Consider the following 27,620-nt stretch of genomic DNA (forward strand, 5'->3'; position numbering starts at 1 on the left):
CGGAAATTATAAAATAGCACATCAAAATGCATTGAAATTTTATCAGCTTTCCAAATAGAATAGTTGAAAAAAATTAAATAATGACCTTCAACATGAAAAGTTGTAAATAAACTTTAAATGGCGTCTAAAAGTACCGTCTGCACCACCAAATATTTTGCAAAAAATACCATTGTATAGCTCGATTTATGATGCAACTTTCATCTGAAGACACCAAAGTGGGCCATTAACACCTCGAAGAGTTATGAAAGAAATAATGACAATAAATCTCTTTTTTTGCATCGAAAACAAACAATGGTCGAACAACTGCACTCACATATGGAGATAGCAAGCACTTCTTACAACATGGAAACAAAAGAACTTACCAAAGCAGGTAAAAAACACTACTTTTTCGTGCTTTGTTGAGCGTTTGCAGCAAAACTGACTTTAAATTTTAACCAAAATTCTGAGTATCGTATTGTTTATGTGATATAACTAATAATGGGAAAGTTGCTTTTACAACCTGGTTATATACTATATAACTTATTAATTTTTCGATCAAAGATCATTGTGAAGCATAATCAATGCCAATAGTAGAAGGTTCAGTTCTTGTGTTTGGGATCACAAAAATGTGATTAAAAAAAAGCACTGGACACCAAAATCCTTTCCCATTGATCAAAAAAGTATGAGAAAGTGGCACAAATGTTGTAGAAATAATCAAAGAGCTCGGTATGGCCATCCCAGGCTGTAAAATGATGAAAATATGATACTTTTACCGTATTCGTTTTCTACATTCGCCCAGTTTTGAGGTTTACCGTACTAGAACGAACATAATTCGTCGTCAGTGTTTTGCTACCTCGATCGCTCACAAACGAATCTTCAGTGTTCCACCGTCCATTTTAAATCAAATCTGGGGAACTACGGATGCAAAACTTAGCGCATAAACTTCTAAAAATGACAGTAAAATGTGCATAACTTGTTGTGACCTGGTGCAAAACTGGGTATAAACGAATACGTTATTAGATTTTTGGATATAACATAAAGTCAGTTAAGCTGCAACAATCTACCGCCCCTTCTTTCATCACAGTCCCATATACAAAAATAAGCAAGCGAGACAATCAGCTTTTTCTGTTTTGGAATATAGGGGAGATGGGGGCATAATGGCCACCTTAAGGAAAACGGTTATTTAACCATAGAAAATAGCTATAATATGGAGGTTACAACATTATTGTTTCGTGTTCAGACACTTAAAAAGCCTATTCCCTAACGGGCTGAAACGTGAAAAACTAGATGAAAACGTTAAAAAATGCATTTTAAAAAAATTTGCCAAAAGCTGAAAACCAGCCACTGTGGAGGCATAATGAGAACCCCCCCCTGAGGCAGTATGAGCACCATTAATCAGAGCAAGATGTGCGTTTTTGCCGGGGAATCTAGCAGCGAATTCAATTCGATGAAGTCAGGTGAGTCGTAGATTCATCAAACAAAGCAATAACAAAATAATCTAGGTCTGTTTGTAGAATACAAACAATTCACGCACGCTCATACATTAAGTGCTTTGTTCGGAGGATGATGCTACTAGCCGTCGATCATGAATTGTGAATGGAAAAAAAAACCACCTCGAACAGAAATCTAACTCTAGTCTTTTGATTACCTCTCCGACACCTTACCAATAGGCTAAATTGTCGGATGAAAACTAGTCAAGGTGTGGCGCTTTAAATCAATTTTAATTCGCTGCTAGATTCTACGGCAGAAAATGCTCATTATGCCTCGATAATATGGTGCTCTATATGCCCCTAGTCAACAAATTTAAGTAAAAACGTGTTTTAAAATTGATAAAAGTGAAAAATCAAAAATTTTATGATGGTAAAAATTGAGAAACAATGTGTACATCATGTTGCAGTGCGTACATTATTGATCAAGGTTATTTTAAGATCATAAGAGCTTATTTCGTGGTGCTCAAAAATTATAATATTTTCGTAACTTTAGAACCAAGCTAGTTTTTTTTAAATATCTCTGTAAAGATGATAAGGAGATTCCTTTTTTTGTGAAAAATTAATACTATAGGAAGTACGAAACAAATCCTCATGAAAATTTATTTAAGAAAATACGCACATTCGTAGAAAAGCGTAGTTCTCATTATGCCTCGGGTGCTCGTTATGCCCTCATCTCCCCTATTTTTAAATTGTGACTACCACTTTCAGCATAAAAGAAAATCGTTTCTAGGTTGTCATAATAAATCGTTAGACCTGAAATTTTCGAAATTGGGTTATTGGTAAGGTCGAGAGCACCATTTTTATTCATTATGGGACTGTTAATCGACCATATTTGAAACCTTTTTCGAATTTACTAGCATAACAGTCCCATACAAAATATTTTTTTCTTCTAAATGCAATTGTCAGAAAAAGAAACATACTTTTGCAAAAAAATATCATGAATTCCACATTGTAAGTTGAATCTTTTTACGATTTTTGATTGCATCCGATAGTTTTTCACTCAGGAAGTCATTCCTCAGAAAGTCAGACCTGCCTTCGAAAACTAGTGTGCATCATTCGACATCAAGTGAGTTAAAAATGTTTAAATGATTCAAAGCAATAAACCAAAGACTATTTCGCCAAAAGAAACATTGAAAAGTAACCAAACCCGTGGTATTTCACATATGGGACTGTTATTCAGGTATACCTCTTTTTTTTAGTCTTTTATGTTGAAGCCTTATGTTGACCTAAAATGACGAAAATTCATATGGGACTGTTATGCGAGTAGGGGCAGTCTGAAAAGGACGAAAAAATAGTGTTTTTTTACCAGCTTTGATAAGTTCTTTTGTTTCCATGTTGTTAGAAGTGCTTGCTATCTCCATATGTGAGTGCAGTTGTTCGACCATTGTTTGTTTTCGATGCAAAAAAAGAGATTTATTGTCATTATTTCTTTCATAACTCCTCAAGGTGTTAATGGCCCACTTTGGTGTCTTCAGATGAAAGTTGCATCATGAATCGAGCTATACAATGGTATTTTTTGCAAAATATTTGGTGGTGCAGACGGTACTTTTAGACGCCATTTAAAGTTTATTTACAACTTTTCATGTTGAAGGTCATTATTTAATTTTTTTCAACTATTCTATTTGGAAAGCTGATAAAATTTCAATGCATTTTGATGTGCTATTTTATAATTTCCGTTGAGAAACAACAGAGTTATAAAGCTTTGAAAAATGGTTATTTTTTATTTACAAAAAAATCTAACCGAAGCTAACTCAAAAAATAAAAATGTTAGAAATCTGAAAAAATACATGTGTTTTTAAGTTGCAAAAATGAACCAAATTTTAAATTTTGGGGAAAATCTGAAGACCCCCGGCGCAAACTCGTCAGATAATAAAAAAAAATCCCCTCTTCTTAGCTGACTCGGAGTCGAGAGACCAATTTTTGCGTGAGGAAGCAATCTTTTCGAATGAGTCTAGTTGTCGTTTTTTTCCCTACCTTGCTGCTGAGCTGCCTCGATCATGTGGAAGTAATTAAGCCAGCTGAGCCGCGCAAAAGTTAGAGCTTAGAGCAGCATGTGCCTTTCACTTCCGAAGTGTCGTTGGTTTGTGGAAGGATGGGCTCGGGGTATTAAGTATTTGTTCCCCGCCTTTCGCTGACATTTTTTCTTTTTCGTCAATTAAAAACGACTATCGTTACATCGGATCGTGACGAAAGGTTCGTAATTAAATGTACTTACACAAACAATCAAATTTTCATCCTAAGCTATTTGTTACTTCCCTGAGAGTTTGGACATATCTGATGGGTTAAAAATGTGTTGGAACTTCGAAAATTGCGTGAGAATTTTTAGATATTCAGAGACAGTGTGTTGCCAAGCAAAACATTGACGATTCTTCTAGAAATCTACCTACTGACTACCAGACTGAGTTTTTTTCAACTGAAAATGTGAAATAAAAAAAGCAACGAATTCATCAATCGAAGCGCTGCGGGTTTTTTGTTCGACTTCATTAATCGTAACAGGTGATTATGTTGCGAATCGTGTTCATAATTTTAAAGGGTCAGTGTGCTAGCAAGAAAGCATTTGTTAGTGACACAAACAAACAAAAAAAAAACAACAAACATAAGCCGCGGGCCAATTTCGTAATTACCGGCGATTCGAGTTTTGCGGCCCACTTGTTGGCTTATTTGTTAGTTATATTTATCAAAACTTCCTCGTTTTTTTTCTTCGATTTTCTTATGAATCGCTAACACCAATCTAAGAAGGAGGGTCTCGGGAGGGGTGCCGAGTGAAAGCAGATGGAACTGCAGCAGTGGAACATTTCCAAAGCCGAAGCCTAGGTATGCTACGCTACGCGCCATTCATTGATTGGGCGCCGGGTGACGAACGAAGGCGTCTCGCAGATTATAAGTAGCGGTATACATTCGTCGTCGTTACGGCACCAGCCAATGCCAGCAATATAGTAATAGAAAAACAATAATGCTTAGCCATGCAAACAAGTCCACCTGTGGCAGGTACATATGCAAGTGAGTGAAGAAGCAGCGCGGCAGGCCTCCACCATCCACAATCAGCCAGTCAAGAAAGCACGAGTATGTGCTTGCATACTCCGGCGCACTGTTATGACGGATTTGGCACGTAATCGTTGTTTGGTGGCGTGGGTGCGTCTTTTTTTTCTTTAAATAGGAAAATGAACTTTCCTCAAATTACCAGCTTGACCCGTTTTTTTAATATTTAACAAAAATTATTGGATTTTCACTATTAACGTTCTAGGGTAGTTACTTTCCGTCCTTTTACAGGGTGTCCCATTATGTTTAAGCACGATTTGAAATTAACAGTATAAACACAATTTAGAAGGAAATCCAAATTTTATTTCACTTGAAGCAAGCGTTGACTTGGTGGCAATAAATGCACGCGTTTTTTTTCGCTCGTCAAAATTTTATTTTCTTTATCAGTTTAAGCGGTGAAATTGTCGAAATTTTTTACAAAAAGCAGTTATCGGCAAGGAATATTTAAATAAGGTAGTGTCGAGTGCCATATTGGATTTTTTTTTGTGACGTCACAAAAACGAATGTATCAAAAATTTATATGCGAATGGCAGAAATTTCAAAGAAAAACATGTTTTAGAACGAAAATTAATTCCAATTTCATTTTGATTGTGTTGTAAGACCGCTATTTCACTGTTATGAAATTTTCTGGTCCTTTGAAGATTGCATTATGTTATTTTCTCATTTTAATAATGAACGCAATGTCATCTTGAAGCTAAAACGTTCAAAAACGAAGATAAAATCTACTTTTAAAAGGTCTAGCTGGTAGTTATTGAGTGTTCAACTGATTGTCATGATTTTTATCCAATCGGTTTACCTTATTCAATTCTTATGTAGAACAATTAACATCAATTGATTATTGTTAACTCGATTCACTAAAATGCGAATAAATAATTGTGGTTTTATATAAAAGTTAGTTTTTTTATATTTTTTTGTAATAAGGATCTTAAACTGCACTGAATTGATCATTTTCATGGAAGACTTTGAACTAATTTTAAAGTTTTACAAATTTGAGTAGGGAAAATCCACCATTTTTTCGAACTTTGATGGTATTAAAAGTGGAACATTTCCAGCAAATTCTTCAAATTATCAACGAAAAAGGCAAATTTCCTAGTGAATTAACAGATTTTTCGTGATTGTGACGTCGCAATGTGTACTAATACTAAAGCAGGGCTGCCTCGACACTACCTTCTTTAAATGTTCCTTGAGTTATCGGATAGTTTGAGAAGAATCGAACCGGTTGCGGAACAAAAAAATAGGCCAGATCTTTTTTTGTTTTTGTCGGATCCATCTGTAAAAGCTTGAACGGTTATTGGAACGGTTGTGGAGTTATTTCTAATGAAGAAACTGTTTGAATCAATCAATGGAAATGTAACATTTAGTACCGAATTTATAAGCGGCTATCTGAATTTTTAGAGATTTAAAGAAGTTCCTCGTTTAGTTCTTAGTGAAAACATTTTCACAATTTTGAACAAAGTTCGGTTTGTGTGCCTATTGGGTGGAAAAATATTTGAGAAATTGTGATTTTGCTGCTACAGGAATAATAAGTTTTTGTCGACACGAGAAGAACTTTTGGTGTATTGCTATGATTACTGCGATTAATGGCAAAAGTATTCCAGCAGCAAAAAAAGTCGAGGTGTTTAACATGTTTAAAAAAATCGGAAAAACCGATAAATGTTAGTTTTCTGGAATTATGAAATGTCGAAATTATTTCATACTGTCGTCTGATCAATGATAGGAGGAAAACCTTTAGCCTTCTCCAAGAAAGCGATGACTTTTGCCAATTGCACGCGTTTCTCTCGCTCCGCATAAACATAATAAAATAATATATTTTACTATGTAAATTTAAAGTTTTCAAAAAGTGATGATAAGTGATGTCTCACCAGATGAACTGTTAAAGTGTCACCGGATGCTCCGGGAATTCTCGGTGAAATAAGATTTATTTCATTAAAAGTGTTGCTTGCCACGTGGCTGTGGAAGCGACGTGTTTTGTTAGTTTTTTTATGTATGAATTTTGGTTCTTGATTATTTATGGGAAAGGGATTCAAGTGAAGAGCGTCTGGAAAAGCTGTTTGGATGAGAGAAGTTAGTCTCAAAGTAACTTATTCAGAACAAAATGGTGATTATCATTTAAATGTGATGTCGAAAGAAGCTTTTACTTGTTGGGGATACGAGTCCTCTTCAGACCCTTATCTAGAACATACAAATAATCAAGGTTACTGCGATGTGTTTCGGGTTGGCAGAATGGTCGCTGAACTGCCGTGATATGACGAAGTGACGAATAAACCATTTTGTGTTTTCGTCAATAAAAGCGATTTTCTCTTTTAGCTTGATATTCATTACTCCAGGATTTTTAACGAAATATAATTTGTACAATCTGTTCTAAAATGTATCCAAAATATAGCCTTTCGGATCACAACTCCTTTTTTTGCCTACATAAGTTTTTAAAACACATTAGTCACTTCGGCGTGAAAACGTAAGTTTTGTTTCAACGATTATACGCCGAAGTGTCTAATGTCCTACTAACTATGGTAGTTAGTATATAGGCTTGTGCAAACTTCCGAATCAAAGAAATAGAACAATTTTTGCGATTTTATTAAAATAGCCAGCGCGTTGGAACTTATTGAAGCATAATCGAGCGAGGATGTGGATATTTTTGAAGATATCGGAGAGTTTGAAGAGATGTTGGGAACAATAAATGAGAAATGAAATATTTCATACAAAATAACTATGTATACCTACTTAAAGTTTGTTTAAATTTTCATCAGCTGCAAACGTACCTAATCCAACAAAATAAAAACAGGCTGCAAAAACGTGAACAAAATATGCCAAAGCGATGAGTCCTTCACTTAACTGCAAAGAATTTTGGGAGATACTCGACGAAAGAATGTATTTTGAAGAATTTTTACTAATTAAATTTGTGCTTTTATTCAATAAATAAATTTATCGTTATTTATGCACAACATTTCATTTTAATTTAAAACTGACAATGTTTTCTTTATGAGATCATTGCGCACTAACGAATTATTATAACCCTTCATTTCATAATATTTTATATTTTCCATAAAAAACTCATTAAGAAAATATTATTTTAAAAATGTATTGAATTTTGCAAATTTACTTTTTTTATTCCATCATCAAACAACTCCTCACTCAAAGTACTTCTGCGTGAAATTGATTTGCTGGAAAATGTAAAAACCTATTTTCAGAAAATATATAAATTTGTATAAATTTACATAAATTTCATAAAATAAGAAATGATAAAATAAAAAAAATTAAAATTATTTATATGGGAACCCCCCCCCCCCCCCCCCCATTTACTAAGGTGGGAGGGTTGTCTTTTCTTTTAAAATATCACCATGTCAGATAGGTATATCTATGTCCTGAATTGTATGAAAATCGCTTAAAATTTTTTTAAACTGCTAGAGTTTTCCGTATCTCTCTCATGGATTTACGGATATGAGTCACATCGACGTCAAAATGGCACATTCGTCACTTCGTTTTTCTGAATTTACTCGAAAACTATATGGAATATCAAAAAGCTTTTCAGAGCATTTGAAAGGTTTTAGAAAACTGTATAAAAGATCTTCAAGTTACATTTTGTAAAATTTTTCAAACAAAGATCAATTACTCAAACAATTATTTTGTTAAATTTTTTTAAACTGCAAGCATTGTTATTTTGCTTTTTTTGGCACATTTTGCTAGAACATTTGATCTTTGTAAGACATTCCAGTTTCGAGATATAGCTAAGGAATCAAGTATCCTCATTCTCCGCTACTGTGAGCCAGATTATGTCACGGGATTCGATCTCATGAACGTTGGCTTAGAAGGCAAGAAAGCTATCCTCTAGGCCACGATCTGCTGGCGACCTATAATTGATGAGCTGATGGTATGGATTGGATTTTTGAGAAATGTGAAATTGAGCATTTGTTTAAAATGAATAAAGATTACTATATAGAACTGCTGAATAGGCAGTGTCTCGATCCCATTTACGAAAGATAAAATTGGATGTTAACTTTATCTTTCAGCAAAATATGCATTATGACACCTTAAAAGCTTTGGAAGGGTTTTTTGATTGGAGGAATCATTTTTTCGGGTAGACAGGTCGAAATACAGATCTGAATGCAATTTTAAATGTTAGGACTATTCTTGCCAGATGTTTCTAAAGTGATAACAAGAAGTTTAAATCAGTCCATGAGCTGCAAACATGAAATATCATCATTGACACTTTCTTTTAAACAGGTACACCAGGTAGTCATTCTTATGAACAGTTTTTAATTTTTTAATCTTTAATTTCGATATTTTCAAAATAAAACAAAAAGTGCGCTTGTAGGAATTTCCACCCCAGAAATGTGTTTTTGTTTTTTTACTTAGCTTTTGAGAATACATTTGAATAAAATAAGTGGATAGAGTGTAATCGATTGTAGATTTTTTTTATTTTGTACTTCTAACAAAATCATTCAAGTTTATAACTATTGTTTCCAGTAATTGATTATTATTACCTTTTCCATAGTACATTTAAAAAAATAATCATGAATTTTGTAGAAAAACATAAGTGGTACTATCCTTATTTCGCACTTTTTTTTTTCATATTTATGGTCCTCAATGCCAATTGTTTCATCCAAAAAAGAAAATTTATGATTGATCTATCCGTTGAATAATTTTTAACAAATTGTAGAAGAAATTTTTGATGATTTAAATCATTCATATTTTAACAAGCAAAAAACATAGTGGTACTGTTCTAATTTCGCTAACTGTATGATAGAAAATCATTTAGAATCAAAGTTTCAAATCATTGTTATTCCCGGTAGGTGATTCTAATTCTGAACTAGATATTTTAAGTCAATATTTTCGAAGTACAGAAAACGAATGCGAGTTTAAATTTCGATTGAAAACAGAATTTAAAGCTATGGACATAAGAATAAGTGCAAAGAAATATAATACATAAAATATAACACCAGATTTCAAAAGCAATTAAAAACAAATTCTAAAAAAAATCAAATCAGGTCAGAAATTTACTATGATTTTAAATTGTTAAGCACAATTATATAGAGTTCATTATTAATCATATGAATTTACATTTCTTTTCTTTGTTTTAAATTGAAGGGTTGATTGAAAAATTCCTCTGTTTTATATAAAATTTTGAAATAATATACAACCACGACTTGAAATATAAATTTTCTATAAGGGAAAAAGTGACCATTTTGAACCTCAAAAAAACTATAAAAACATGATTGAATTGTAATTTGATAAAAAAGGAACTATTCATTTTTACTTCAAGAGTGCCAGTGATCGAAACCAGATTTTAAATTTTTTGTTATATGCAAATTCTCCTGTAATCAAAATAAAAGGCTATAAAAAATTGATTTTTTTCATTGAGTTATTATTGAAACAATAAACGTAAATGAAAGCGCAATCATAGTTGTAAAATTTCAAGCTCATAGTTGTCGCCGTCAATTGAAATATCGGGTCCTGGATCTGAAAAGAAAGAAAGGTAGAAACTAGGTTTTCCATATTGAAAATCTAGATTCAAAGACTCCTAAAAAGATGTTTGCAGAACACACACATAAACAGTTGAAATACGAAGGCAAACTAATAAAAATTATTTCACAAATTGTCACAAGTTTCACTATAAAATTACATAAATTTATTTGGAAATTAAACTACAATGTAAATTTATTTAATCGGACTTATTGGTAAAAGTTATGTTGTTTTAGTAAAATCATTTCAAGATTACGAAAATGAAAATTCGTTTTTGATATCTGTTCATTGCTCCTAACTTTCTATTCACAAACATAACTAATGGCGATTGATTTCATCGTAAGTTGAAATCTAATATGAAAATGAAAATTTTTTATGACGTTTTAAAGTTTTGTCAGAAAAGTGCAGAGTTTTCTTAAATAATTTTTAAACTATTATCAAAAGTTTCTCTAGCTCTTTAATTCTTTGCACATTAGAAAAATGTGAATTTTGTGGCTTCGTGTAATTGACCAAAAAATTTCGAATGTGATGTTGAAGAACAAGAAACAAAAAAAAATAAAATCGAGGCTAAAAATGGTGTCTTGACTTTTTTTTCGGTTTTCGAAGAATAATTCGTGGCTGCAGACAAATTTGTATTGATATAAACCATTTTTTACTATCTTTTCAAATAAAAAATTGTTTATATCATTAGATTAGAACTTTTTCAGACACGAATGCCACAAGGATGGTAAAGTGTCGTAAATAAAAAAAATAAGATTAGAAATAAAGTTATGGGTGAACTTGTTATGATACATTTCTTAAAACCCCTAAACCCCAGTAGGGTTTCGCACCCGTACAGCAATACGGATTTGACGTTTGAGTTGAAGATTCGGATTTTTGTTCGTAGGGAGATCTGGCGTGACCGCCAGATGTTTCGCAGACTCGCAAACGCAAATCGGGCCTTTCTGATCCGTGTTTCGATGTCTTTTCTGGTACCACCATCAGGCGTAATCTGGCTACCAAGATACTGGAAGCACTCCACTTTCTCAACTTGTTGCCCAGCTACCATGAAACTGGAGGGATTTCCTGTGTTGATCTCCATCGACTTGGTCTTTCCGACATTGACTTTGAGACCTGCTGCCTTGGAACTTTCGGTGAGGTCGTCGAGTTTGCTCTGCATATCTGGTTGTGTTTGGGCGAGCAAAACAATATCGTCAGCCAGGTCAAGGTCGTTCAGTTGCTCCATTGTTGAAGGACTCCACGGCAATCCTCGGTTCGGTGCACAGTCAATCGATCCAATCAGAATCTCATCCATTACGATGAGAAAAAGTAGCGGTGATAGAATACATCCCTGTCTCACTCCAGCAGTTACCGGGATTGGTTCGGACAAGACACCGTCGTGCAAGACCTTGCACGAAAATGCCTCATACTGTGCTTCGATGAGATGGACTAGTTTCTCTGGGACCCCTCGTCGCCTTAAAGCCGCCCAGATGTTTTCATGGTTAAGTCGGTCGAATGCTTTTTCGAAATCAACGAACACCAGCAGAAGAGAGTCCTGGAATTCGTTGATTTGTTCCAGTATGATTCGTAGCGTTGTGATGTGGTCCACACATGATCGTCGAGATCGGAATCCAGCTTGTTGCCGTCGGAGTGTAGCGTCTATTTTCTCCTGGATCCTGTTCAGAATCACTTTGCAGAGTACTTTGAGGGTTGTACAGATCAACGTTATGCCTCGCCAGTTACCGCACTCTGTCAGGTCTCCTTTCTTCGGGACCTTTACGAGGATACCCTGCATCCAGTCGGCCGGGAATGTTGCAGTATCCCAGATGTCAGCGAAAAGACGGTGCAACATTTGTGCTGATAGGGCAGGGTCGGCTTTCAGCATTTCAGCAGGGATGCAATCGATCCCAGGTGCTTTGTTGGATTTCATGTTTTTGATTGCCGCTTCTATTTCAGCCAGCGAAGGCGCTTCCGAGTTGAAGCCATTTATGCGACTTACTGTTGCCGCTTCGAGCTGCAGATTCTGTTGGCCATCGCTATTCGTGACTCGGAAGAGTTGTTCGAAGTGCTCAGTCCATCGTTTGAGCTGATCTGTTCGATCGGTCAATAACTGACCTGCTCGGTCTTTTAGCGGCATTCTTGCATTAGTCCTTGCACCACTGAGGCGGCGAGAAATGTCATAAAGTAATCGGATATCTCCATTGGCGGCGGCTCTTTCTCCCTCTTCGGCTAGGGAGTTTGTCCAGGCTCTCTTGTCTCGTCTACAAGCTCGTTTAACTGCCTTTTCCAGCTCCGCATATCGTAAGCGGGCGGCTGCTTTGGCTGACCCGGTACATGCCTGCTCAATTCAGACTTTCGCCTTTCTCCGATCGTCGACCATCCTCCAAGTTTCATCCGACATCCATTCACTCCTTCTTCCACAAACTTTACCGAGAGTACCATGGCTCGTCGTGATAAAGGCATTCTTGATTCCACACCACTGTTCTTCGACTGTTCCGTCTGTCGGCAGCTCCGAGGCTCGGGATTCTAGCTGTTCAACGTATGCCCTTTTCACCTCTGGATTCTCCAACCGGCGGACGTCGTATCGACACCCGACTTTCTCCTCGCGCCGTTGGACACGTGCAACTCTCAGTCGTATCTCGCCAAGGACGAGGTGATGGTCAGATGCAATGTCTGCGCTTCGCTTGTTGCGGACATCAAGAAGGCTCCTTCTCCATTTTCGGCTGATGCAGATGTGGTCAATTTGATTTTCTGTTCGGCCATCTCGGGATACCCAAGTGACCTTATGTGCTGGTCGATGGGGGAAGAGCGATCCACCGATCACCATGTTGTTGTTGCCACAAAATTCTACAAACAGCTCTCCGTTTTCGCTCATCTGTCCTAGGCCATGGCGCCCCATGATGCGCTCAAGGTCCTGATTGTCGGAGCCAATCTTTGCGTTGAAGTCGCCCAAATGGATTTGAATGTCACCCTTCGGAATTTTCTCTACCACGCTGTTCAGTTGACTGTAAAACTGCTCTTTCTCCTGCAAGTCGGCAACGTCAGTTGGCGCATAACACTGGACCATTGTAAGGTTTCTAACCCGTGTTCTAAATCTGGCTACGATTATTCTTTCGTTTATCGGTTCCCATCTAATGAGGGCCGCGTAGGCCTGCGGGCTTAACAGGAAACCAACTCCTCGTTCCCGAGTAGCATGTTCTCCTCGTATGCCAGAGTAAAGCAGGACTTGCCCGGATTATGTCTTGTGTTCTCCAGTATTAGGCCAACGGACTTCGCTCAGTCCCAGAATTTCAAGCTTGAGGCGGCTAGCCTCTCTAGCAAGTTGTTCCAGTTTGCCTTGTTGGGCAAGGGTTAAAACATTCCAAGTTCCAATTCGTGTCCGTGTTTTCATGCTAAAAGTCGTAACCCTTAGCCATAACCCTTAATCAGCATTAATTTCTAATGCAAGTTAGTATATCAACATTCATAATGCTTTTTAGTTTTAAATCAGCATTATTGCATAGAATAGCATTATTGCATAGAAGCAATAAAAAAGAGGTGTTACCCGAACAGTACTTGAAGTACGGGTTTTTTAACCCACCTCATCAGCTTCAAGAGTGGTCGAAATGGTAAAGGCGCAAGGAAAGATAAAGGCTGCTGTGGGATCCTCGGATCGAGAATCATCAAATCATAATTCAATTATAATCACTTCTCATTTCATAGAACCCTTCATTAAGCAGGCATAATCCTTCATTCAGCAGGTTGATTGATGTTGTAGATAATGATTTTATTTTTTGAATTTCCGTTTCACATCAATCACGATCAATCAATTAGTAAATTAAAAGGCGTTTTAAGTATGCATTGTTAATGCTTTTATTCGGCTGGCGAAAACTGACGATTTGATGATGCTCTAATTCAGCATTTGTAATGCTTATTAAAGGCTGTGTTGTGATAGTATTTATTCAGTCCGCTATTTCACCTTTTTAGCATTAAATCTGCACTAAATTCGCATTAATTCAGAGTTTTATATGTTTTTATTATTTTAAGAGGAGAAGTCACCGTGAATTTGTTTTGTGAAATGAATTTGCGGCTTTATCGGTGAGGGTTGAAGAGTTGAAATGAAAGACGGATAGAAGATCAGAAGAAAATTCTAAGGTGGTGAAAAGAGCGAAGAGCATTTGAAATAGAAGCTTGACCACATGCTAAATTCTTTGTCCCGCATCAATTAACTGTATTGAAGAAGTAGTACCCAATAGAGAAGGCACTACATTTTTCGATACAGTTAATTATGGATGGTTCGACCGCCATGTGAGTGTGCACATGTGCCGAACGGACAAAAAAAAATAGTTAGGCGAAAATAGTTAGGCCAAGATTTCTGACCGTTGACCGTATGCGACAACTCAATCCAGTTGGAACATCCGCACAAAACGAAAATAAGAAATCTACCTAGCCATCGATGGAACGATATCGCACAATAGAAGACTTAACAGAGCAACCACATGCTAAATTTTTTGTCCGTTCGGCACATGTGCACACTCACATGGCGGTCGAACCATCCATAATTAACTGTATCGAAAAATGTAGTGCCTTCTCTATTGGGTACTACTTCTTCAATACAGTTAATTGATGCGGGACAAAGAATTTAGCATATGGTCAAGCTTCTATTTCAAATGCTCTTCGCTCTTTTCACCACCTTAGAATTTTCTTCTGATCTTCTATCCGTCTTTCATTTCAACTCTTTAACCCTCACCGATAAAGCCGCAAATTCTTTTCATAAAAAGAGTTTTATATGGGAATATAGTGTTGCTTAAGGGCTAAGTTTTAGTGCTTATGGTTACTTGGGATATAAAGTTTGTTTAACCCTTCATTTCATGATTTTTTATTTTTTCTTGAAAAAATTCTCAATAGTGCGCAATGATGAGTACATGAAGGGAAAAATAATGAAAAAATATAATTTTCACACATTTCGAGTATTTAGCCAAAATATTAATTGTTGCAAATTTGCAACAACATGAAATGGTTATACCTTTTTTTGACTCACACAAGATAGCTAGATATAAATGTTTACTCTTAGTTTATCTTGCACTAACCATAGTTTTAGCCCAAAAACTTCGTAAACCTAGTATCTGGACACCATTTAGCTGGGGTTTGTACCTATGTATGCTGGTTATCCACCATGGGTACACGGATTCACCGCAGTTCCTACCTAAGTATGTGCTTACATGCATTATTGAGACTAATTAAATCGACAAATCTCCAGTTCTTTTTCAGTAACTTTTTTGTGAAAGATTTTATGTGATTTTATGATATTCGTGTTAATGGTTCTTAAGCGCAATATACAACAATCTAAATAAAAGTTCATTCTCGGCTGACAACAACGAATGATAAAACTATGTTTAACAGAAAAAGTGATTGTTGTACATGGTATACTTATTTGCAAAGAACCAATTAACTTGATAATCAGGGAATACAAATTGTTGAAGGAACAATTTGCAATCTTTATTGAAACACCAATAATAAAAAAAACGAAAAAACAATATTTTCAATATTCCTTTATAAAGAAAACCGATGGATAAAATACCTTCAAAATGCATTCATATAACTTTTGCTGATTTTTTTTAATCATATGTTTATTTATTGAGGCAATTTACGTATAAGTTTCATTTTGCGGAGTGGATCACTATTTAATCCATGTTAGTAGAGGAAGGAGCCGTTATAGTTGCGGTGACTCAACTGTTAGCTTTGATTCTAATTTGGAAGAGGGAAGGGGAACGTTTAGGGTTCAATATCGAAAACGATTTCCCGATGGTATTCATTCAGAAGAGTTAACGGAATTATAAGTAGGACTAAAATGAAACTGCTATTTCACCATCATGCACCGTTTCCGTTATCGCATTTGTTCTGAAAACATTAATACTGTTTAAATGATAAAAAGTAATTGAAGCACATTATGTAACTCATGTTGCAAACTAGGGTACTACATTGTATAATATTGAGAACATATAATGCATTTGCATTTAAAAATTCAATGTTCTAGTATGGAAAAAAGTATGTTATTAATTAATTTACTAAAAATGCGAAATTATTTATTTCGAACCCAGAAAATCTTTCCCGGGGATCACAATATAATATTTAAAACCATAGAAACACAGCGCTCGTTGAATTTGAAAAATTATAGATTCAAACTATTACTACAAATACTTCAACTACTCGAAAGTCACAAATTTGTACACAATGTGACCCTTTGGAAATATATTATCGAACTTAATAATCTGAGAATACATTTGAAAACATACTTAAGCAGAAACTGCGGTGAATCCGTGCACCCATGGTGGATAACCAACATACAACACACATATATATGTGACCCTTTAGAAATACAATTTTTCAACTTTTATGCAGGGTTTCTAACGAGGTTCCGTAATTAATTCCATTTTTTTTTTACTTTATGATACGAATGATCTAGTCAAAAGGATTTTTTACTGTTTTTTGCCATATTTCTACAGTTGGTAGCCATTTTGTTCAGTTAGAGGCTAATGCATCTGCATTATTTTTTAAAACGCCTCGATAGCATGATAATATAACATTAAAATAATAATACTTTCATCGAAAAACATATACACTGTTTAAACGATGATACTTTCGAAAACACACTTTGTAGCCCATATACGTAACTAAAGGTGCTACCGTTGCATGATGTTGCAAATTTGCAACAATTGATAATAGGCCATTATATCAGACAAAAATTTAAAAAAATCTTCAAATTGTATTCAATTGTGTTAATTGCATTACTGAAAATGCGAAAATATTTTTTCCAGTCAAATTTTTTTTCATCGGTGCGAATTGGACTAGGTCAAAATTCTGAAAAATAAGCCTTTTTTAACATTTCATATTTTTCAGATTGAAGTTGGTCTAGTTTGTACAAATATACTCGGAAAGTATTTTTTTTTAATTGAACCGTATCTTGAAGTTAGAAATATGATTGACATGAAGAAAAAAGTTGACTATTTGAATTTATGCATAATTTACAACAGCTTTAATTAGGTTTTAAATTGACATTTAAGCGCAAAAGAAAATCAGAATATTGAAAAAGAACGAAAAATGTCGGTTTTAGTGAGACTGTTTCATGTTTAGAAACGATTGGACGGTGCAATTTAAATTTTTGATACCTTGAGGGCTGTAATAGAAACGAGTGAAGTAATTTTTTTTCAACTGTATAACGTTTTTTGGTGGAAAAAATCTTACAAAGTTAGTGTGCAGAGGAAGAAGACTCTTCCACTGGCTGCTGGAAGGATTGCAGCGAAATTAGAGTTCCTGACTTTCATAATAACGTGACTGGAAGAGAACGGTATCAAACCGTTTGAAGAGTACCATTGGATGGGAGTGTTTGCGAGCTGATGCGGATTTTGCTGCTGCTTAATTGGTGAGCTCATTCCTTGAAATATCTTTATTGCCATTTGCAATTCCGGTTTTAAATGAATCTGTGTAAGGCGCATGTTAGTGAAATGTTTCATATTTCATATTTTGTATGAAAGTGATGAAAGAATCGATAAAAATTCAAAATTTAAAGCAAAAACAAATTACTAGCGATCCCCGGGTTTTGGAAAGTTTTTTTCCATATTGCCATACTGCAGGCTTGCTGCGACCATTTAAGTTTGCTACTTTTTAAATCTTATACAACAGGTATAGATGTTTGAGCCTGTGGTTAGTTAATCAGAATGAGTCATTTTTCTACTCCGTAATTTGATTTTAAAAGACAAAATAATTTTGTTAATATGCATTGGGTTCTTGATTTCTTTTGAAAACAGGCAAAATAACAATCATGCATTGGAATTGCAGGTGGTAACAAGGTAAAATGTGATACATTGTTGTATTTATTTATTGATTATATAATAAAATAGCTTAACTCTATTCTTGGGGATTATAGGGGGGCTGGACAGGGCATCAAACAAGCGGAAAACTGATATACAATGGAGTATCTCGGCAAATTAAGAATCATAGGTGGGGTACTAAGGTACCTTCTCAGGATTCTTTATTTGTTTCGAACAGTTGGAAGGGAGTAAGATGAGTCAAACCTGTCCCAAACCAGTGGTAACGGACCCCTTGGTAGTGCTGCAATTATTGTTGATGAGTTAAGCATGAACAATATTTGAATGTGCGATTGAGACTTCCCGTACCGCCTCGGGTCGAAAGACCTATCAGCCACTGGTGGGTTTTCATACATACATACATACATACATACATACAATTTACAACAGCTTTAATTAATTGTTGCAAATTTGTTAATTTATGAAACGAAGGGTTAATCTCTAGATGCACACACATTATCCGCTGACCAACTTTGTCAAAGATTGTAACTTCTTTTCTTATTACGCAAAAAAGATATTAGCTGTTTACCAAGGGTATGTTTTTTGGCATTGAAAAACAATTAATTCAAGTGGTGCCTCGGAGAAGTTCTCATCCAATACCTCGCTAGGCATCCACTACTGGTGTCAAAGGTTTCACAGTTTTAACAAAGGTCATCTTTGAAACTTTATATATTGTTTTTTAACTCTTCAGTGCTAATCTCCGTTATATTATAGACCAAAAACTTTCCGTACAAGTTGCATAAAGCTGACATAATTTCAACGTTGGTTTCCTCTCGCTTTTCAGGGTGACTACATATGGATCGAGCCCGTGTCCGGACGCGAATTCGATGTGGCCATCGGGGCCCGGGTCATCTCGGCCGAGGGGCGGCGCATCCAGGTGCGGGACGACGACGGCAACGAGATATGGCTCACGCCGGAGCGGCGCATCAAGGCGATGCACGCCTCCTCGGTGCAGGGCGTCGAGGATATGATCTCCCTCGGGGATCTGCACGAGGCCGGCATCCTGCGCAACCTCCTGATCCGCTACAATGACAACCTGATCTATGTGAGTTGGTTTTAAGGTTTCAGTCCTGGAGTCAGTTTTGTATTGAAACTTATTTCGTTTTATAGACCTACACCGGATCCATCCTGGTGGCGGTGAATCCGTACCAGATTCTGCCGATCTACACCGCCGATCAGATCAAGCTGTACAAGGAGCGTAAAATTGGTGAACTACCTCCTCACATTTTTGCCATCGGAGACAACTCGTACGCCAATATGCGCCGTTATGGACTGGATCAGTGTATCGTAATTTCGGGGGAATCCGGAGCGGGGAAGACGGAGAGCACAAAGTTGATCCTTCAGTACTTGGCGGCCATCAGTGGGAAGCACTCGTGGATTGAACAGCAGATTCTGGAGGCGAATCCCATTCTGGAAGCGTTCGGTAATGCTAAGACCGTACGGAATGACAACTCCTCTCGTTTCGGAAAGTACATTGATATTCACTTCAACAATGGCGGAGTGATCGAGGGAGCCAAAATTGAACAATATCTGCTGGAAAAGTCTCGGATAGTTTCTCAGAATGCTGAGGAGAGAAACTATCACATCTTCTATTGCTTGTTGGCTGGATTGTCTGTGGATGATAGGAAGAAGCTGAACTTGGGACAGGCTTCTGACTATCGGTATCTGACGGGTGGAGGATGTATCAAGTGTGAGGGCCGTAACGATGCTGCTGAATTTGCTGATATTCGATCGGCCATGAAAGTACTTTGCTTTTCGGATAACGAAATCTGGGAGATTTTGAAGCTTCTGGCTGCACTTTTGCACACGGGAAACATCAAGTATCGGGCTACCGTCATAGACAATCTAGATGCTACGGAAATTCCAGAACATATCAATGTTGAAAGGGTGGCGAAATTGTTGGAAGTTCCTTTGCAGCCGTTTATCGATGCCCTTACTAGGAAAACTCTATTCGCCCATGGAGAAACGGTTGTATCGACGCTATCTCGGGATCAATCAATGGATGTTCGAGATGCTTTCGTGAAGGGCATCTACGGAAGATTGTTTGTGTTAATTGTGAAGAAAATCAACTCAGCTATCTACAAACCAAAATCCTCAACGAGAAGTGCTATCGGAGTTTTGGATATTTTCGGGTTCGAAAACTTCGATCAAAATAGTTTCGAACAGTTCTGCATAAACTTTGCCAACGAGAACTTGCAACAGTTTTTCGTACAGCACATTTTTAAGCTGGAACAGGAAGAGTACAATCACGAGAGCATCAACTGGCAGCATATAGAATTCGTAGACAATCAAGATGCGCTGGATTTGATCGCCATCAAGCAGCTTAACATCATGGCGTTGATTGACGAGGAATCCAAATTCCCTAAAGGCACGGACCAAACTATGTTGGCAAAGTTGCACAAAACTCACGGAACCCACCGTAACTATTTGAAGCCGAAGTCGGATATCAATACCAGCTTCGGGTTGAACCATTTTGCTGGTGTAGTCTTCTACGATACCCGAGGATTTTTGGAGAAGAATCGTGACACTTTCAGTGCTGATCTTCTACAGCTCATTTCGAGTTCAACTAATAAATTTTTGCAAACTGTTTTCGCCGAAGACATTGAAATGGGAGCTGAAACTAGGAAGCGAACACCTACATTGTCCACTCAGTTCAAGAAGAGTTTGGACTCGCTCATGAAGACGCTCAGCCAGTGTCAACCATTCTTCATCCGGTGTATCAAACCTAACGAGCTCAAAAAACCGATGATGTTCGATCGAGCTCTGTGTTGCCGACAGCTTCGTTACTCCGGTATGATGGAAACGATCCGGATTCGTCGAGCAGGTTATCCGATCCGACATAATTTCCGCGACTTTGTGGAACGCTATCGGTTTCTCATCAATGGAATTCCTCCGGCTCACAGAACCGATTGCCGACATGCGACGTCTAAAATCTGCGCTACGGTTCTGGGCAGATCCGACTATCAGCTTGGTCACACCAAGGTCTTCCTGAAGGACGCCCATGACCTTTTCCTGGAACAGGAGCGGGATCGAGTTCTCACCCGGAAGATTCTGATCCTGCAGCGATCGATTCGCGGATGGGTCTACCGGCGGAGGTTCCTTCGAATGAAACAGGCAGCCATAACGATTCAGAAGTTCTGGAAGGGTTACGCACAGCGGCAACGCTACAAAAAGATGCGCATCGGCTACATGCGACTGCAGGCCCTAATCCGGTCGCGTGTTCTGAGTCATCGTTTTAGACACTTGCGTGGCCATATCGTGCGATTACAGGCCAGAATCCGTGGCTATTTGGTCCGTCGCGAGTACGGTCATAAGATGTGGGCCGTCATTAAGATCCAATCGCATGTGCGAAGAATGATAGCGATGAATCGGTATCAAAAGCTTAAACTCGAGTACCGACGACATCACGAAGCGTTACGGTTGAGGCGTTTGGAGGAGGAAGAGCTCAAACACCAGGGCAATAAGCGTGCTAAGGAAATAGCCGAGCAGCATTACCGTGATCGGTTGAATGAAATCGAGCGAAAAGAAATGGAACAAGAGATGGAAGAGCGCCGGCGCGTCGAGGTGAAGAAGAACATCATTAACGATGCCGCTAGAAAAGCAGACGAGCCGGTGGATGATAGCAAATTGGTTGAGGCAATGTTTGACTTTCTGCCGGATTCCAGCAGCGAAGCGCCGACTCCTCATGGTGGTCGTGAGACTTCCGTCTTCAACGATCTACCTGTAAACCAAGACAACCACGAAGATATTATTGGTCCTATTCACACCATTTCCGAGGACGAAGAAGATTTGTCGGAGTTCAAATTTCAAAAGTTTGCCGCGACATATTTCCAAGGAAACATCACTCATTACTATTCTCGAAAACCATTGAAACATCCACTATTGCCACTGCACACTCAAGGCGATCAACTCGCGGCACAAGCACTCTGGATAACGATATTACGATTCACCGGGGATCTTCCCGAACCTCGATATCACACCATGGATCGTGACAACACCTCAGTCATGTCCAAGGTAACCGCGACATTGGGACGCAATTTCATTAGGAGCAAAGAATTTCAGGAAGCACAAATGATGGGACTCGATCCGGAAGCTTTCCTCAAACAAAAACCTCGATCCATCCGGCACAAGCTCGTTTCCCTAACGCTGAAACGCAAAAACAAGTTAGGTGAAGACGTCCGCCGCAGATTGCAAGACGAAGAATACACCGCCGACAGCTACCAATCGTGGCTCGAATCTCGACCGACATCAAATCTAGAAAAGTTGCATTTTATCATAGGCCATGGTATTTTAAGGGCAGAACTTCGTGACGAAATCTACTGTCAAATTTGCAAACAGCTCACCAACAACCCGTCCAAATCATCCCACGCCAGAGGTTGGATCCTGCTATCTCTTTGCGTAGGGTGTTTCGCTCCATCCGAAAAATTCGTCAACTACTTACGCTCCTTCATCCGAGAAGGTCCTCCCGGATACGCTCCGTATTGCGAGGAGCGCCTCAAACGCACATTTAACAACGGAACTCGCAATCAACCCCCGTCTTGGCTCGAACTTCAAGCAACCAAATCGAAAAAACCTATCATGCTTCCTATCACCTTCATGGACGGCAACACCAAAACCCTACTGGCAGATTCCGCAACAACTGCTCGAGAACTTTGTAATCAACTCTCCGATAAAATTACCCTTAAAGATCAATTCGGGTTCTCGCTGTACATCGCTTTGTTCGACAAGGTTTCATCCCTGGGCAGCGGAGGTGATCACGTGATGGACGCCATTTCCCAGTGCGAACAATACGCCAAGGAACAAGGCGCCCAGGAACGAAACGCCCCCTGGCGATTATTCTTCCGAAAGGAAATATTCGCACCATGGCACAATCCCATCGAAGATCAGGTCGCCACCAACTTGATCTATCAACAAGTCGTCCGCGGGGTAAAATTCGGCGAGTATCGGTGTGACAAAGAGGAAGATCTGGCAATGATCGCCGCTCAGCAGTACTACATCGAGTACAACACCGATATGTCGATGGATCGTCTATACACCCTGTTGCCAAACTTCATTCCCGATTACTGTTTGACGGGCATCGAAAAGGCAATCGATCGATGGGCGGCGTTGGTGCTGCAGGCCTACAAGAAAAGTTACTATCTGAAGGATAAGGCACAAGCGTTGAAGGTGAAGGAGGACGTCGTTAGCTACGCCAAGTACAAGTGGCCGCTGCTGTTCTCGCGGTTCTATGAAGCATACAGGTGAGTCATAGTGAAAGCAAATTTTTGTAAGGAAGAACTGTACTCGGAAAAATTTAACGCTTTTCTGTTGAGAACTTGCTTGTATTTTTTTGCTGATTTAACAATCGGGGTCATTTTTCCCTTAAATTTGCTTGCATCTACACATATAAATCATGATTTTTGTTGGAGATGAACCAAATATTCAACCCGCCGAATACTACCCACAATGCATTGAATCGAATTTTCGGCTCACACGAAAAGTTGAGCTAGGTAATCCGCTGAATAGGCCGTTTATTAATTTTTAAAATTTATACAATAACAGACTTAACAAAACAAATCTTAAAATGCTGGGCTATTTAAAAAATATTCTAAAGTATGTAATGTTAAAATAAAGCTAAGCTACACAATCATCAAAAATTAAGGTTCAAGTAAAATATCTTAAGTGTACCCGTATTTCTTTCACTGTAGATCGTGCTGGAGAAAGCTGACAAATATCGTTTATACTTTATAGAACTACAACCGATAATTCGATGAAAAACTCAATTATAATTGTTCAACCTATTTATGTCACTCGCGGCTTTATGTCAGTTATTTTAAAAATCATCCGGTACAACTGTGTTCGATGTTTACTCTTGGGCTTGAACTTGCGGACATCGGCTCAGAAGGCAACTGACTTGCCAACTGAGCGTTATCAGAAGCCCAGCAGAATTTTATTGATTCCAATTTTTGATTTCCCACATTTTCCTCACTTTTTCCCGCATGGACTTACGAAATTTCCGATTCTCATTAACTGATAAAAATCAATCTCAAAAGCTTTATTCAACCTTTCTTCTTTTAACTAGTGATTTCATTATCAATTTTTCACTAAGGCAAAAAATCATAGCCCATATAAAAACGCTATGATATGATTTCTAGGTTTAGTGAATAAACTTTGTTTGTTTGTTTGTTGTTGAATTCTAGAGACTTTAAACTAAAAGTTCATTCATCTCTGAATAAACTTTCTTGAAAACTAAGATTTCAGATATTTAAAAACCTCACTGTGACCGGCTCCAATTTAGTGCATATTCATATCTTCACAAAAAAACCAGTTTCGAAATCAATAAGAACATTTAAAAAGTCTAGTCAAAAAAAGAGAATTCATAAATTTTGGAAACAATTAGAATTGAGACCATTTTGAAAAAATTATGGATATTTTTCAAAGCAGTGATAATATTAAAAAAAAAAATTTGCCATCTGAAACTTATTGTTTTTTAACAATATAGTTTTCAAAAATATAGCGAAAATAAAAAATGTGCAAAAATTGGTTCTATTAAAATTTTCGAATAATGATATGCCCCATTAATCCCCCATTAATATGCCATCTGAAAATGTTTCCTTACTTTATATTTTATTTTTATATAAAAAAGTTCACTGATAGTTCAAAATATAAAATTCAAACATAAATTTAAGTACTCAAAGTCTTTGAGGCTCAACGTTACTCAACGCACTTTTATTGAACATACTTTTTCATTGTGAACCGTTTTATCAATAAATTCAAAAAATATGTGGCAGAATAAAATTTTTAAAAAACTTTTAAACCTTTTTTTTCAAAGGAGGTTTACAACCAGTGTTATTCTTCCCTACAACCTACTTTATCGTGAAATTTATCATACTCCAAAGTAGTCCAATGCTGATATGGCATCACTTTTTTGCTATAATGGAAACATAGTTATAAGCTAACCTTATGCAATTTTCTCTGAAGAACACGACGAACTTCTTAGTTGACTCCATATGCAGATATCGACCCGTTATCAGAGTTACAATTTCGAATACCATTCAAATTGTATGTAACTTGTAATATTATTTATGAGTTGATGGTTGATGATCGATTTTTTCAAAGACATCCCACCATTCAAACAAAAAAGGAGATGCAACAAAAGTTAACATATTTAAGTCCGCAAAAAGCCAAACGGAAAGTTTATCATTTCTACCTGTTGGTATTCATCGATAGCAACTGGACTAATTTTTTTTTTAATTTAGAATTTTTGATAAGCTGATAGAAGGATTCATTGGTGACAAAATTTTTCCTATATTTGCTTTATTTGCTTGAAAAATGCATACATAAAGCAAAGTAAAAAAAAATATTTCGATTTCCAACTTTCAAATATATGTCCTAGGTGTTGCCATTTTTTTCAAGAAGTTTAAAAAAATAAATAAGGGATTTTAAGATTTTCTTTTTTAATTTTTTTTTTTATTTATTTAAGTCTTTGACTGCCGTCATACAGACCGAGTATTAAAATCACTTATGATTAAATTAAAGTTATGTTAATGCTAGGGAACGTCACGGATTGCACATTTAAACATTGATTTGGATACATTGAAGTCAAACAAGTGTGAAACATCGTTGAAGACTTGACAACATCGATTAAGCGGGTGGTTTTGTCCAAAAACTGTTCTGCTTCTAGGTAGCCAGAAGGTGGTTTGGTTGCGCAAACGGCGTGCTGGGGCGTGTAAACTCAAGCTTTGGAGCAATTGTGGACAGTCAACAGTGTTTGTCAGGATATCGTATACAAACATTCTTTGCAAATATGTTCTTCTTTGACTCAGAGACGATATAGACAGAAGAGCGCATCTTTGTAAGTAAGGCGGTAGCCTTACGGGGTCTCGCCAGGGCAGTCGACGCAGAGCATAACGAAGAAACTTTTTCTGAACTCGTTCGATCCGTTCGATATGAACAGAGTGGTAGGGTGCCCAAACTGGTGCCGCATATTCCAAGACACTTCGCACTAAAGAGCAGAACACTGTCTTGAGAGCATATGGGTCCTCGAAGCTTAAAGTATTTCTTCGCAGGAATCCAAACATAGCGAAGGCTTTAGCTGTTGTTGTCGCGATATGCTGATTAAACGATAGCTTCTGATCAAAGGTTACTCCTAGATCCTTAATGGTGACAACTCTTTCAAGTGGAGTGCCACCAAAAGCGTATTCGAAGGGCACGGAGGTTCTGGTTCTAAAAAAACTGATACACTTGCACTTATCGGCGTTTACTTCCATCCCATGTTTTCCACACCATGCGAGTAGTCTATTGATGTCTTCTTGAAGCGCAGCACAGTCCACTCTCGAGTCAATGATCCTGTAGATTTTCAAATCGTCTGCGAACAGTAGCTTTGGCGATTGAATGAAAGTTGCAAGATCGTTAATGAAAATCACAAAGATAAGCGGTCCTAAGTGACTTCCCTGTGGAACACCAGACGGCATATCGAAACTAGTGGAATGAATTCCACAAATATTTATAAATCCATGACGATGTAACAGGTAGGAATGCAACCATTTGATTGCCCATTCTGGGAATCCGTAGCGCTTAAGTTTCTCGATCACGATCATATGCGGCACTTTATCAAAGGCTTTGGCAAAGTCGACATATATTGAGTCCACCTGCAGTTTTTTACCAATCGCTGTATGCAATTCACTGGCATAGCACATCAAGTTGGTCAACGTCGATCTTTTCCGAATAAACCCGTGCTGGACCTCGGCAAGTAACGGTGTAGCTGCTGAATAGAGCCTTTCGTACATCAAAACTTCGAGCACTTTTGAGAAACAGCAGAGTATTGAAATTGGCCGGTAGTTCTCCACACGATGAGCATTTCCAGACTTATGAATTGGAGAAATTGAAGCAATTTTCCAACGGCTAGGAAAAACTCCTTCTGAGATGGATCGGTTGAAAATTAGACAAAGCGGTGTTGCAAGGGAAACAGCTATTCGCGAAACCAACGACGATGGAATTCCATCTGGACCTGGGCCTTTGGATGGATCAAGTTTACTGAGAATGTTTAGCACCTCTTGCTCGGTAAATAGAGGCTGGGGTAGCCTGACGTCATAGTTCGACAGATTTCCAAAATAGTTATCAGCACAGTTAGGAGTTGACGAGCTATATACGCTGCTGAAAAATTCGGCAAACAAATCAGCTGATTCTCTGATACTGCTCGAGGTGCATCCATGAAACGATACAGAAGATGGAACCGGATTTTTAAGGCGGCGGCTGTTCATGAACTTCCAAAAGCTGGATGGATCTTCCTTAACGTTGCGTTCGATGTTTGATATGTATCGTTTAAAGGCAGTATTTCGCAGGGCTGAGTACTCGACTTCTAAACGAGACAGGATCGATTTGTTTTGATCAGATTTCTCCTTGAAGTAACGTTTCCGAGCTTTGCGAACTGAATTGCGGCTTCTTCGTAGTTCAGAGTTCCACCAAGGGAGCTTAAACGGCTTATGCCTGCTTGGTCGTCTAAGAGGGGTGTTCTCACGCAGTATAACCCAAAGGTGGTCATAAAAGGTAGAAAGTGCACTATCAATATCCAGATTGGCAAACGCTGAGTGCCAATTTTTTTCGGCTAACGAATCTATCACACGACCGGTGTCACAGTGCGTAAAATCTAAGCTACAAGTATCGGGGCGAACTGTGTCGATAATCTCTTCATAAGTAGTGTCAATCAATAAAATTGAAGCATGATGATGTCGATCGGTATTTAAAATGGCGTGCGGCGGGTTTACAGTTTCTGTAAGATCTGGTCTATTCACAAATATGAGGTCGAGGATTCTGCCATTGACATTTACGAGCGAACAGATCTGAG

At 37.7% G+C, this 27,620-nt stretch overlaps 1 protein-coding gene across 4 annotated transcripts in view; it reads left to right on the forward strand.

Moving 5' to 3' along the window:
* The window catches only part of LOC129741543 (myosin-VIIa), a 122,380-nt gene that overhangs the window by 79,146 nt on the left and 15,614 nt on the right, over positions 1-27,620 (forward strand). For all 4 annotated transcript variants that reach the window (XM_055733286.1, XM_055733285.1, XM_055733284.1 and 1 more), the window contains 2 exons: positions 18,579-18,839; positions 18,905-23,034. In XM_055733286.1, the coding sequence (XP_055589261.1) occupies positions 18,579-18,839; positions 18,905-23,034 (4,391 nt within the window). The remainder of the gene's footprint in view (positions 1-18,578; positions 18,840-18,904; positions 23,035-27,620) is intronic.

Source organism: Uranotaenia lowii, chromosome 2 (assembly GCF_029784155.1).
Source record: "Uranotaenia lowii strain MFRU-FL chromosome 2, ASM2978415v1, whole genome shotgun sequence".
Taxonomy (NCBI): domain Eukaryota; kingdom Metazoa; phylum Arthropoda; class Insecta; order Diptera; family Culicidae; genus Uranotaenia; species Uranotaenia lowii.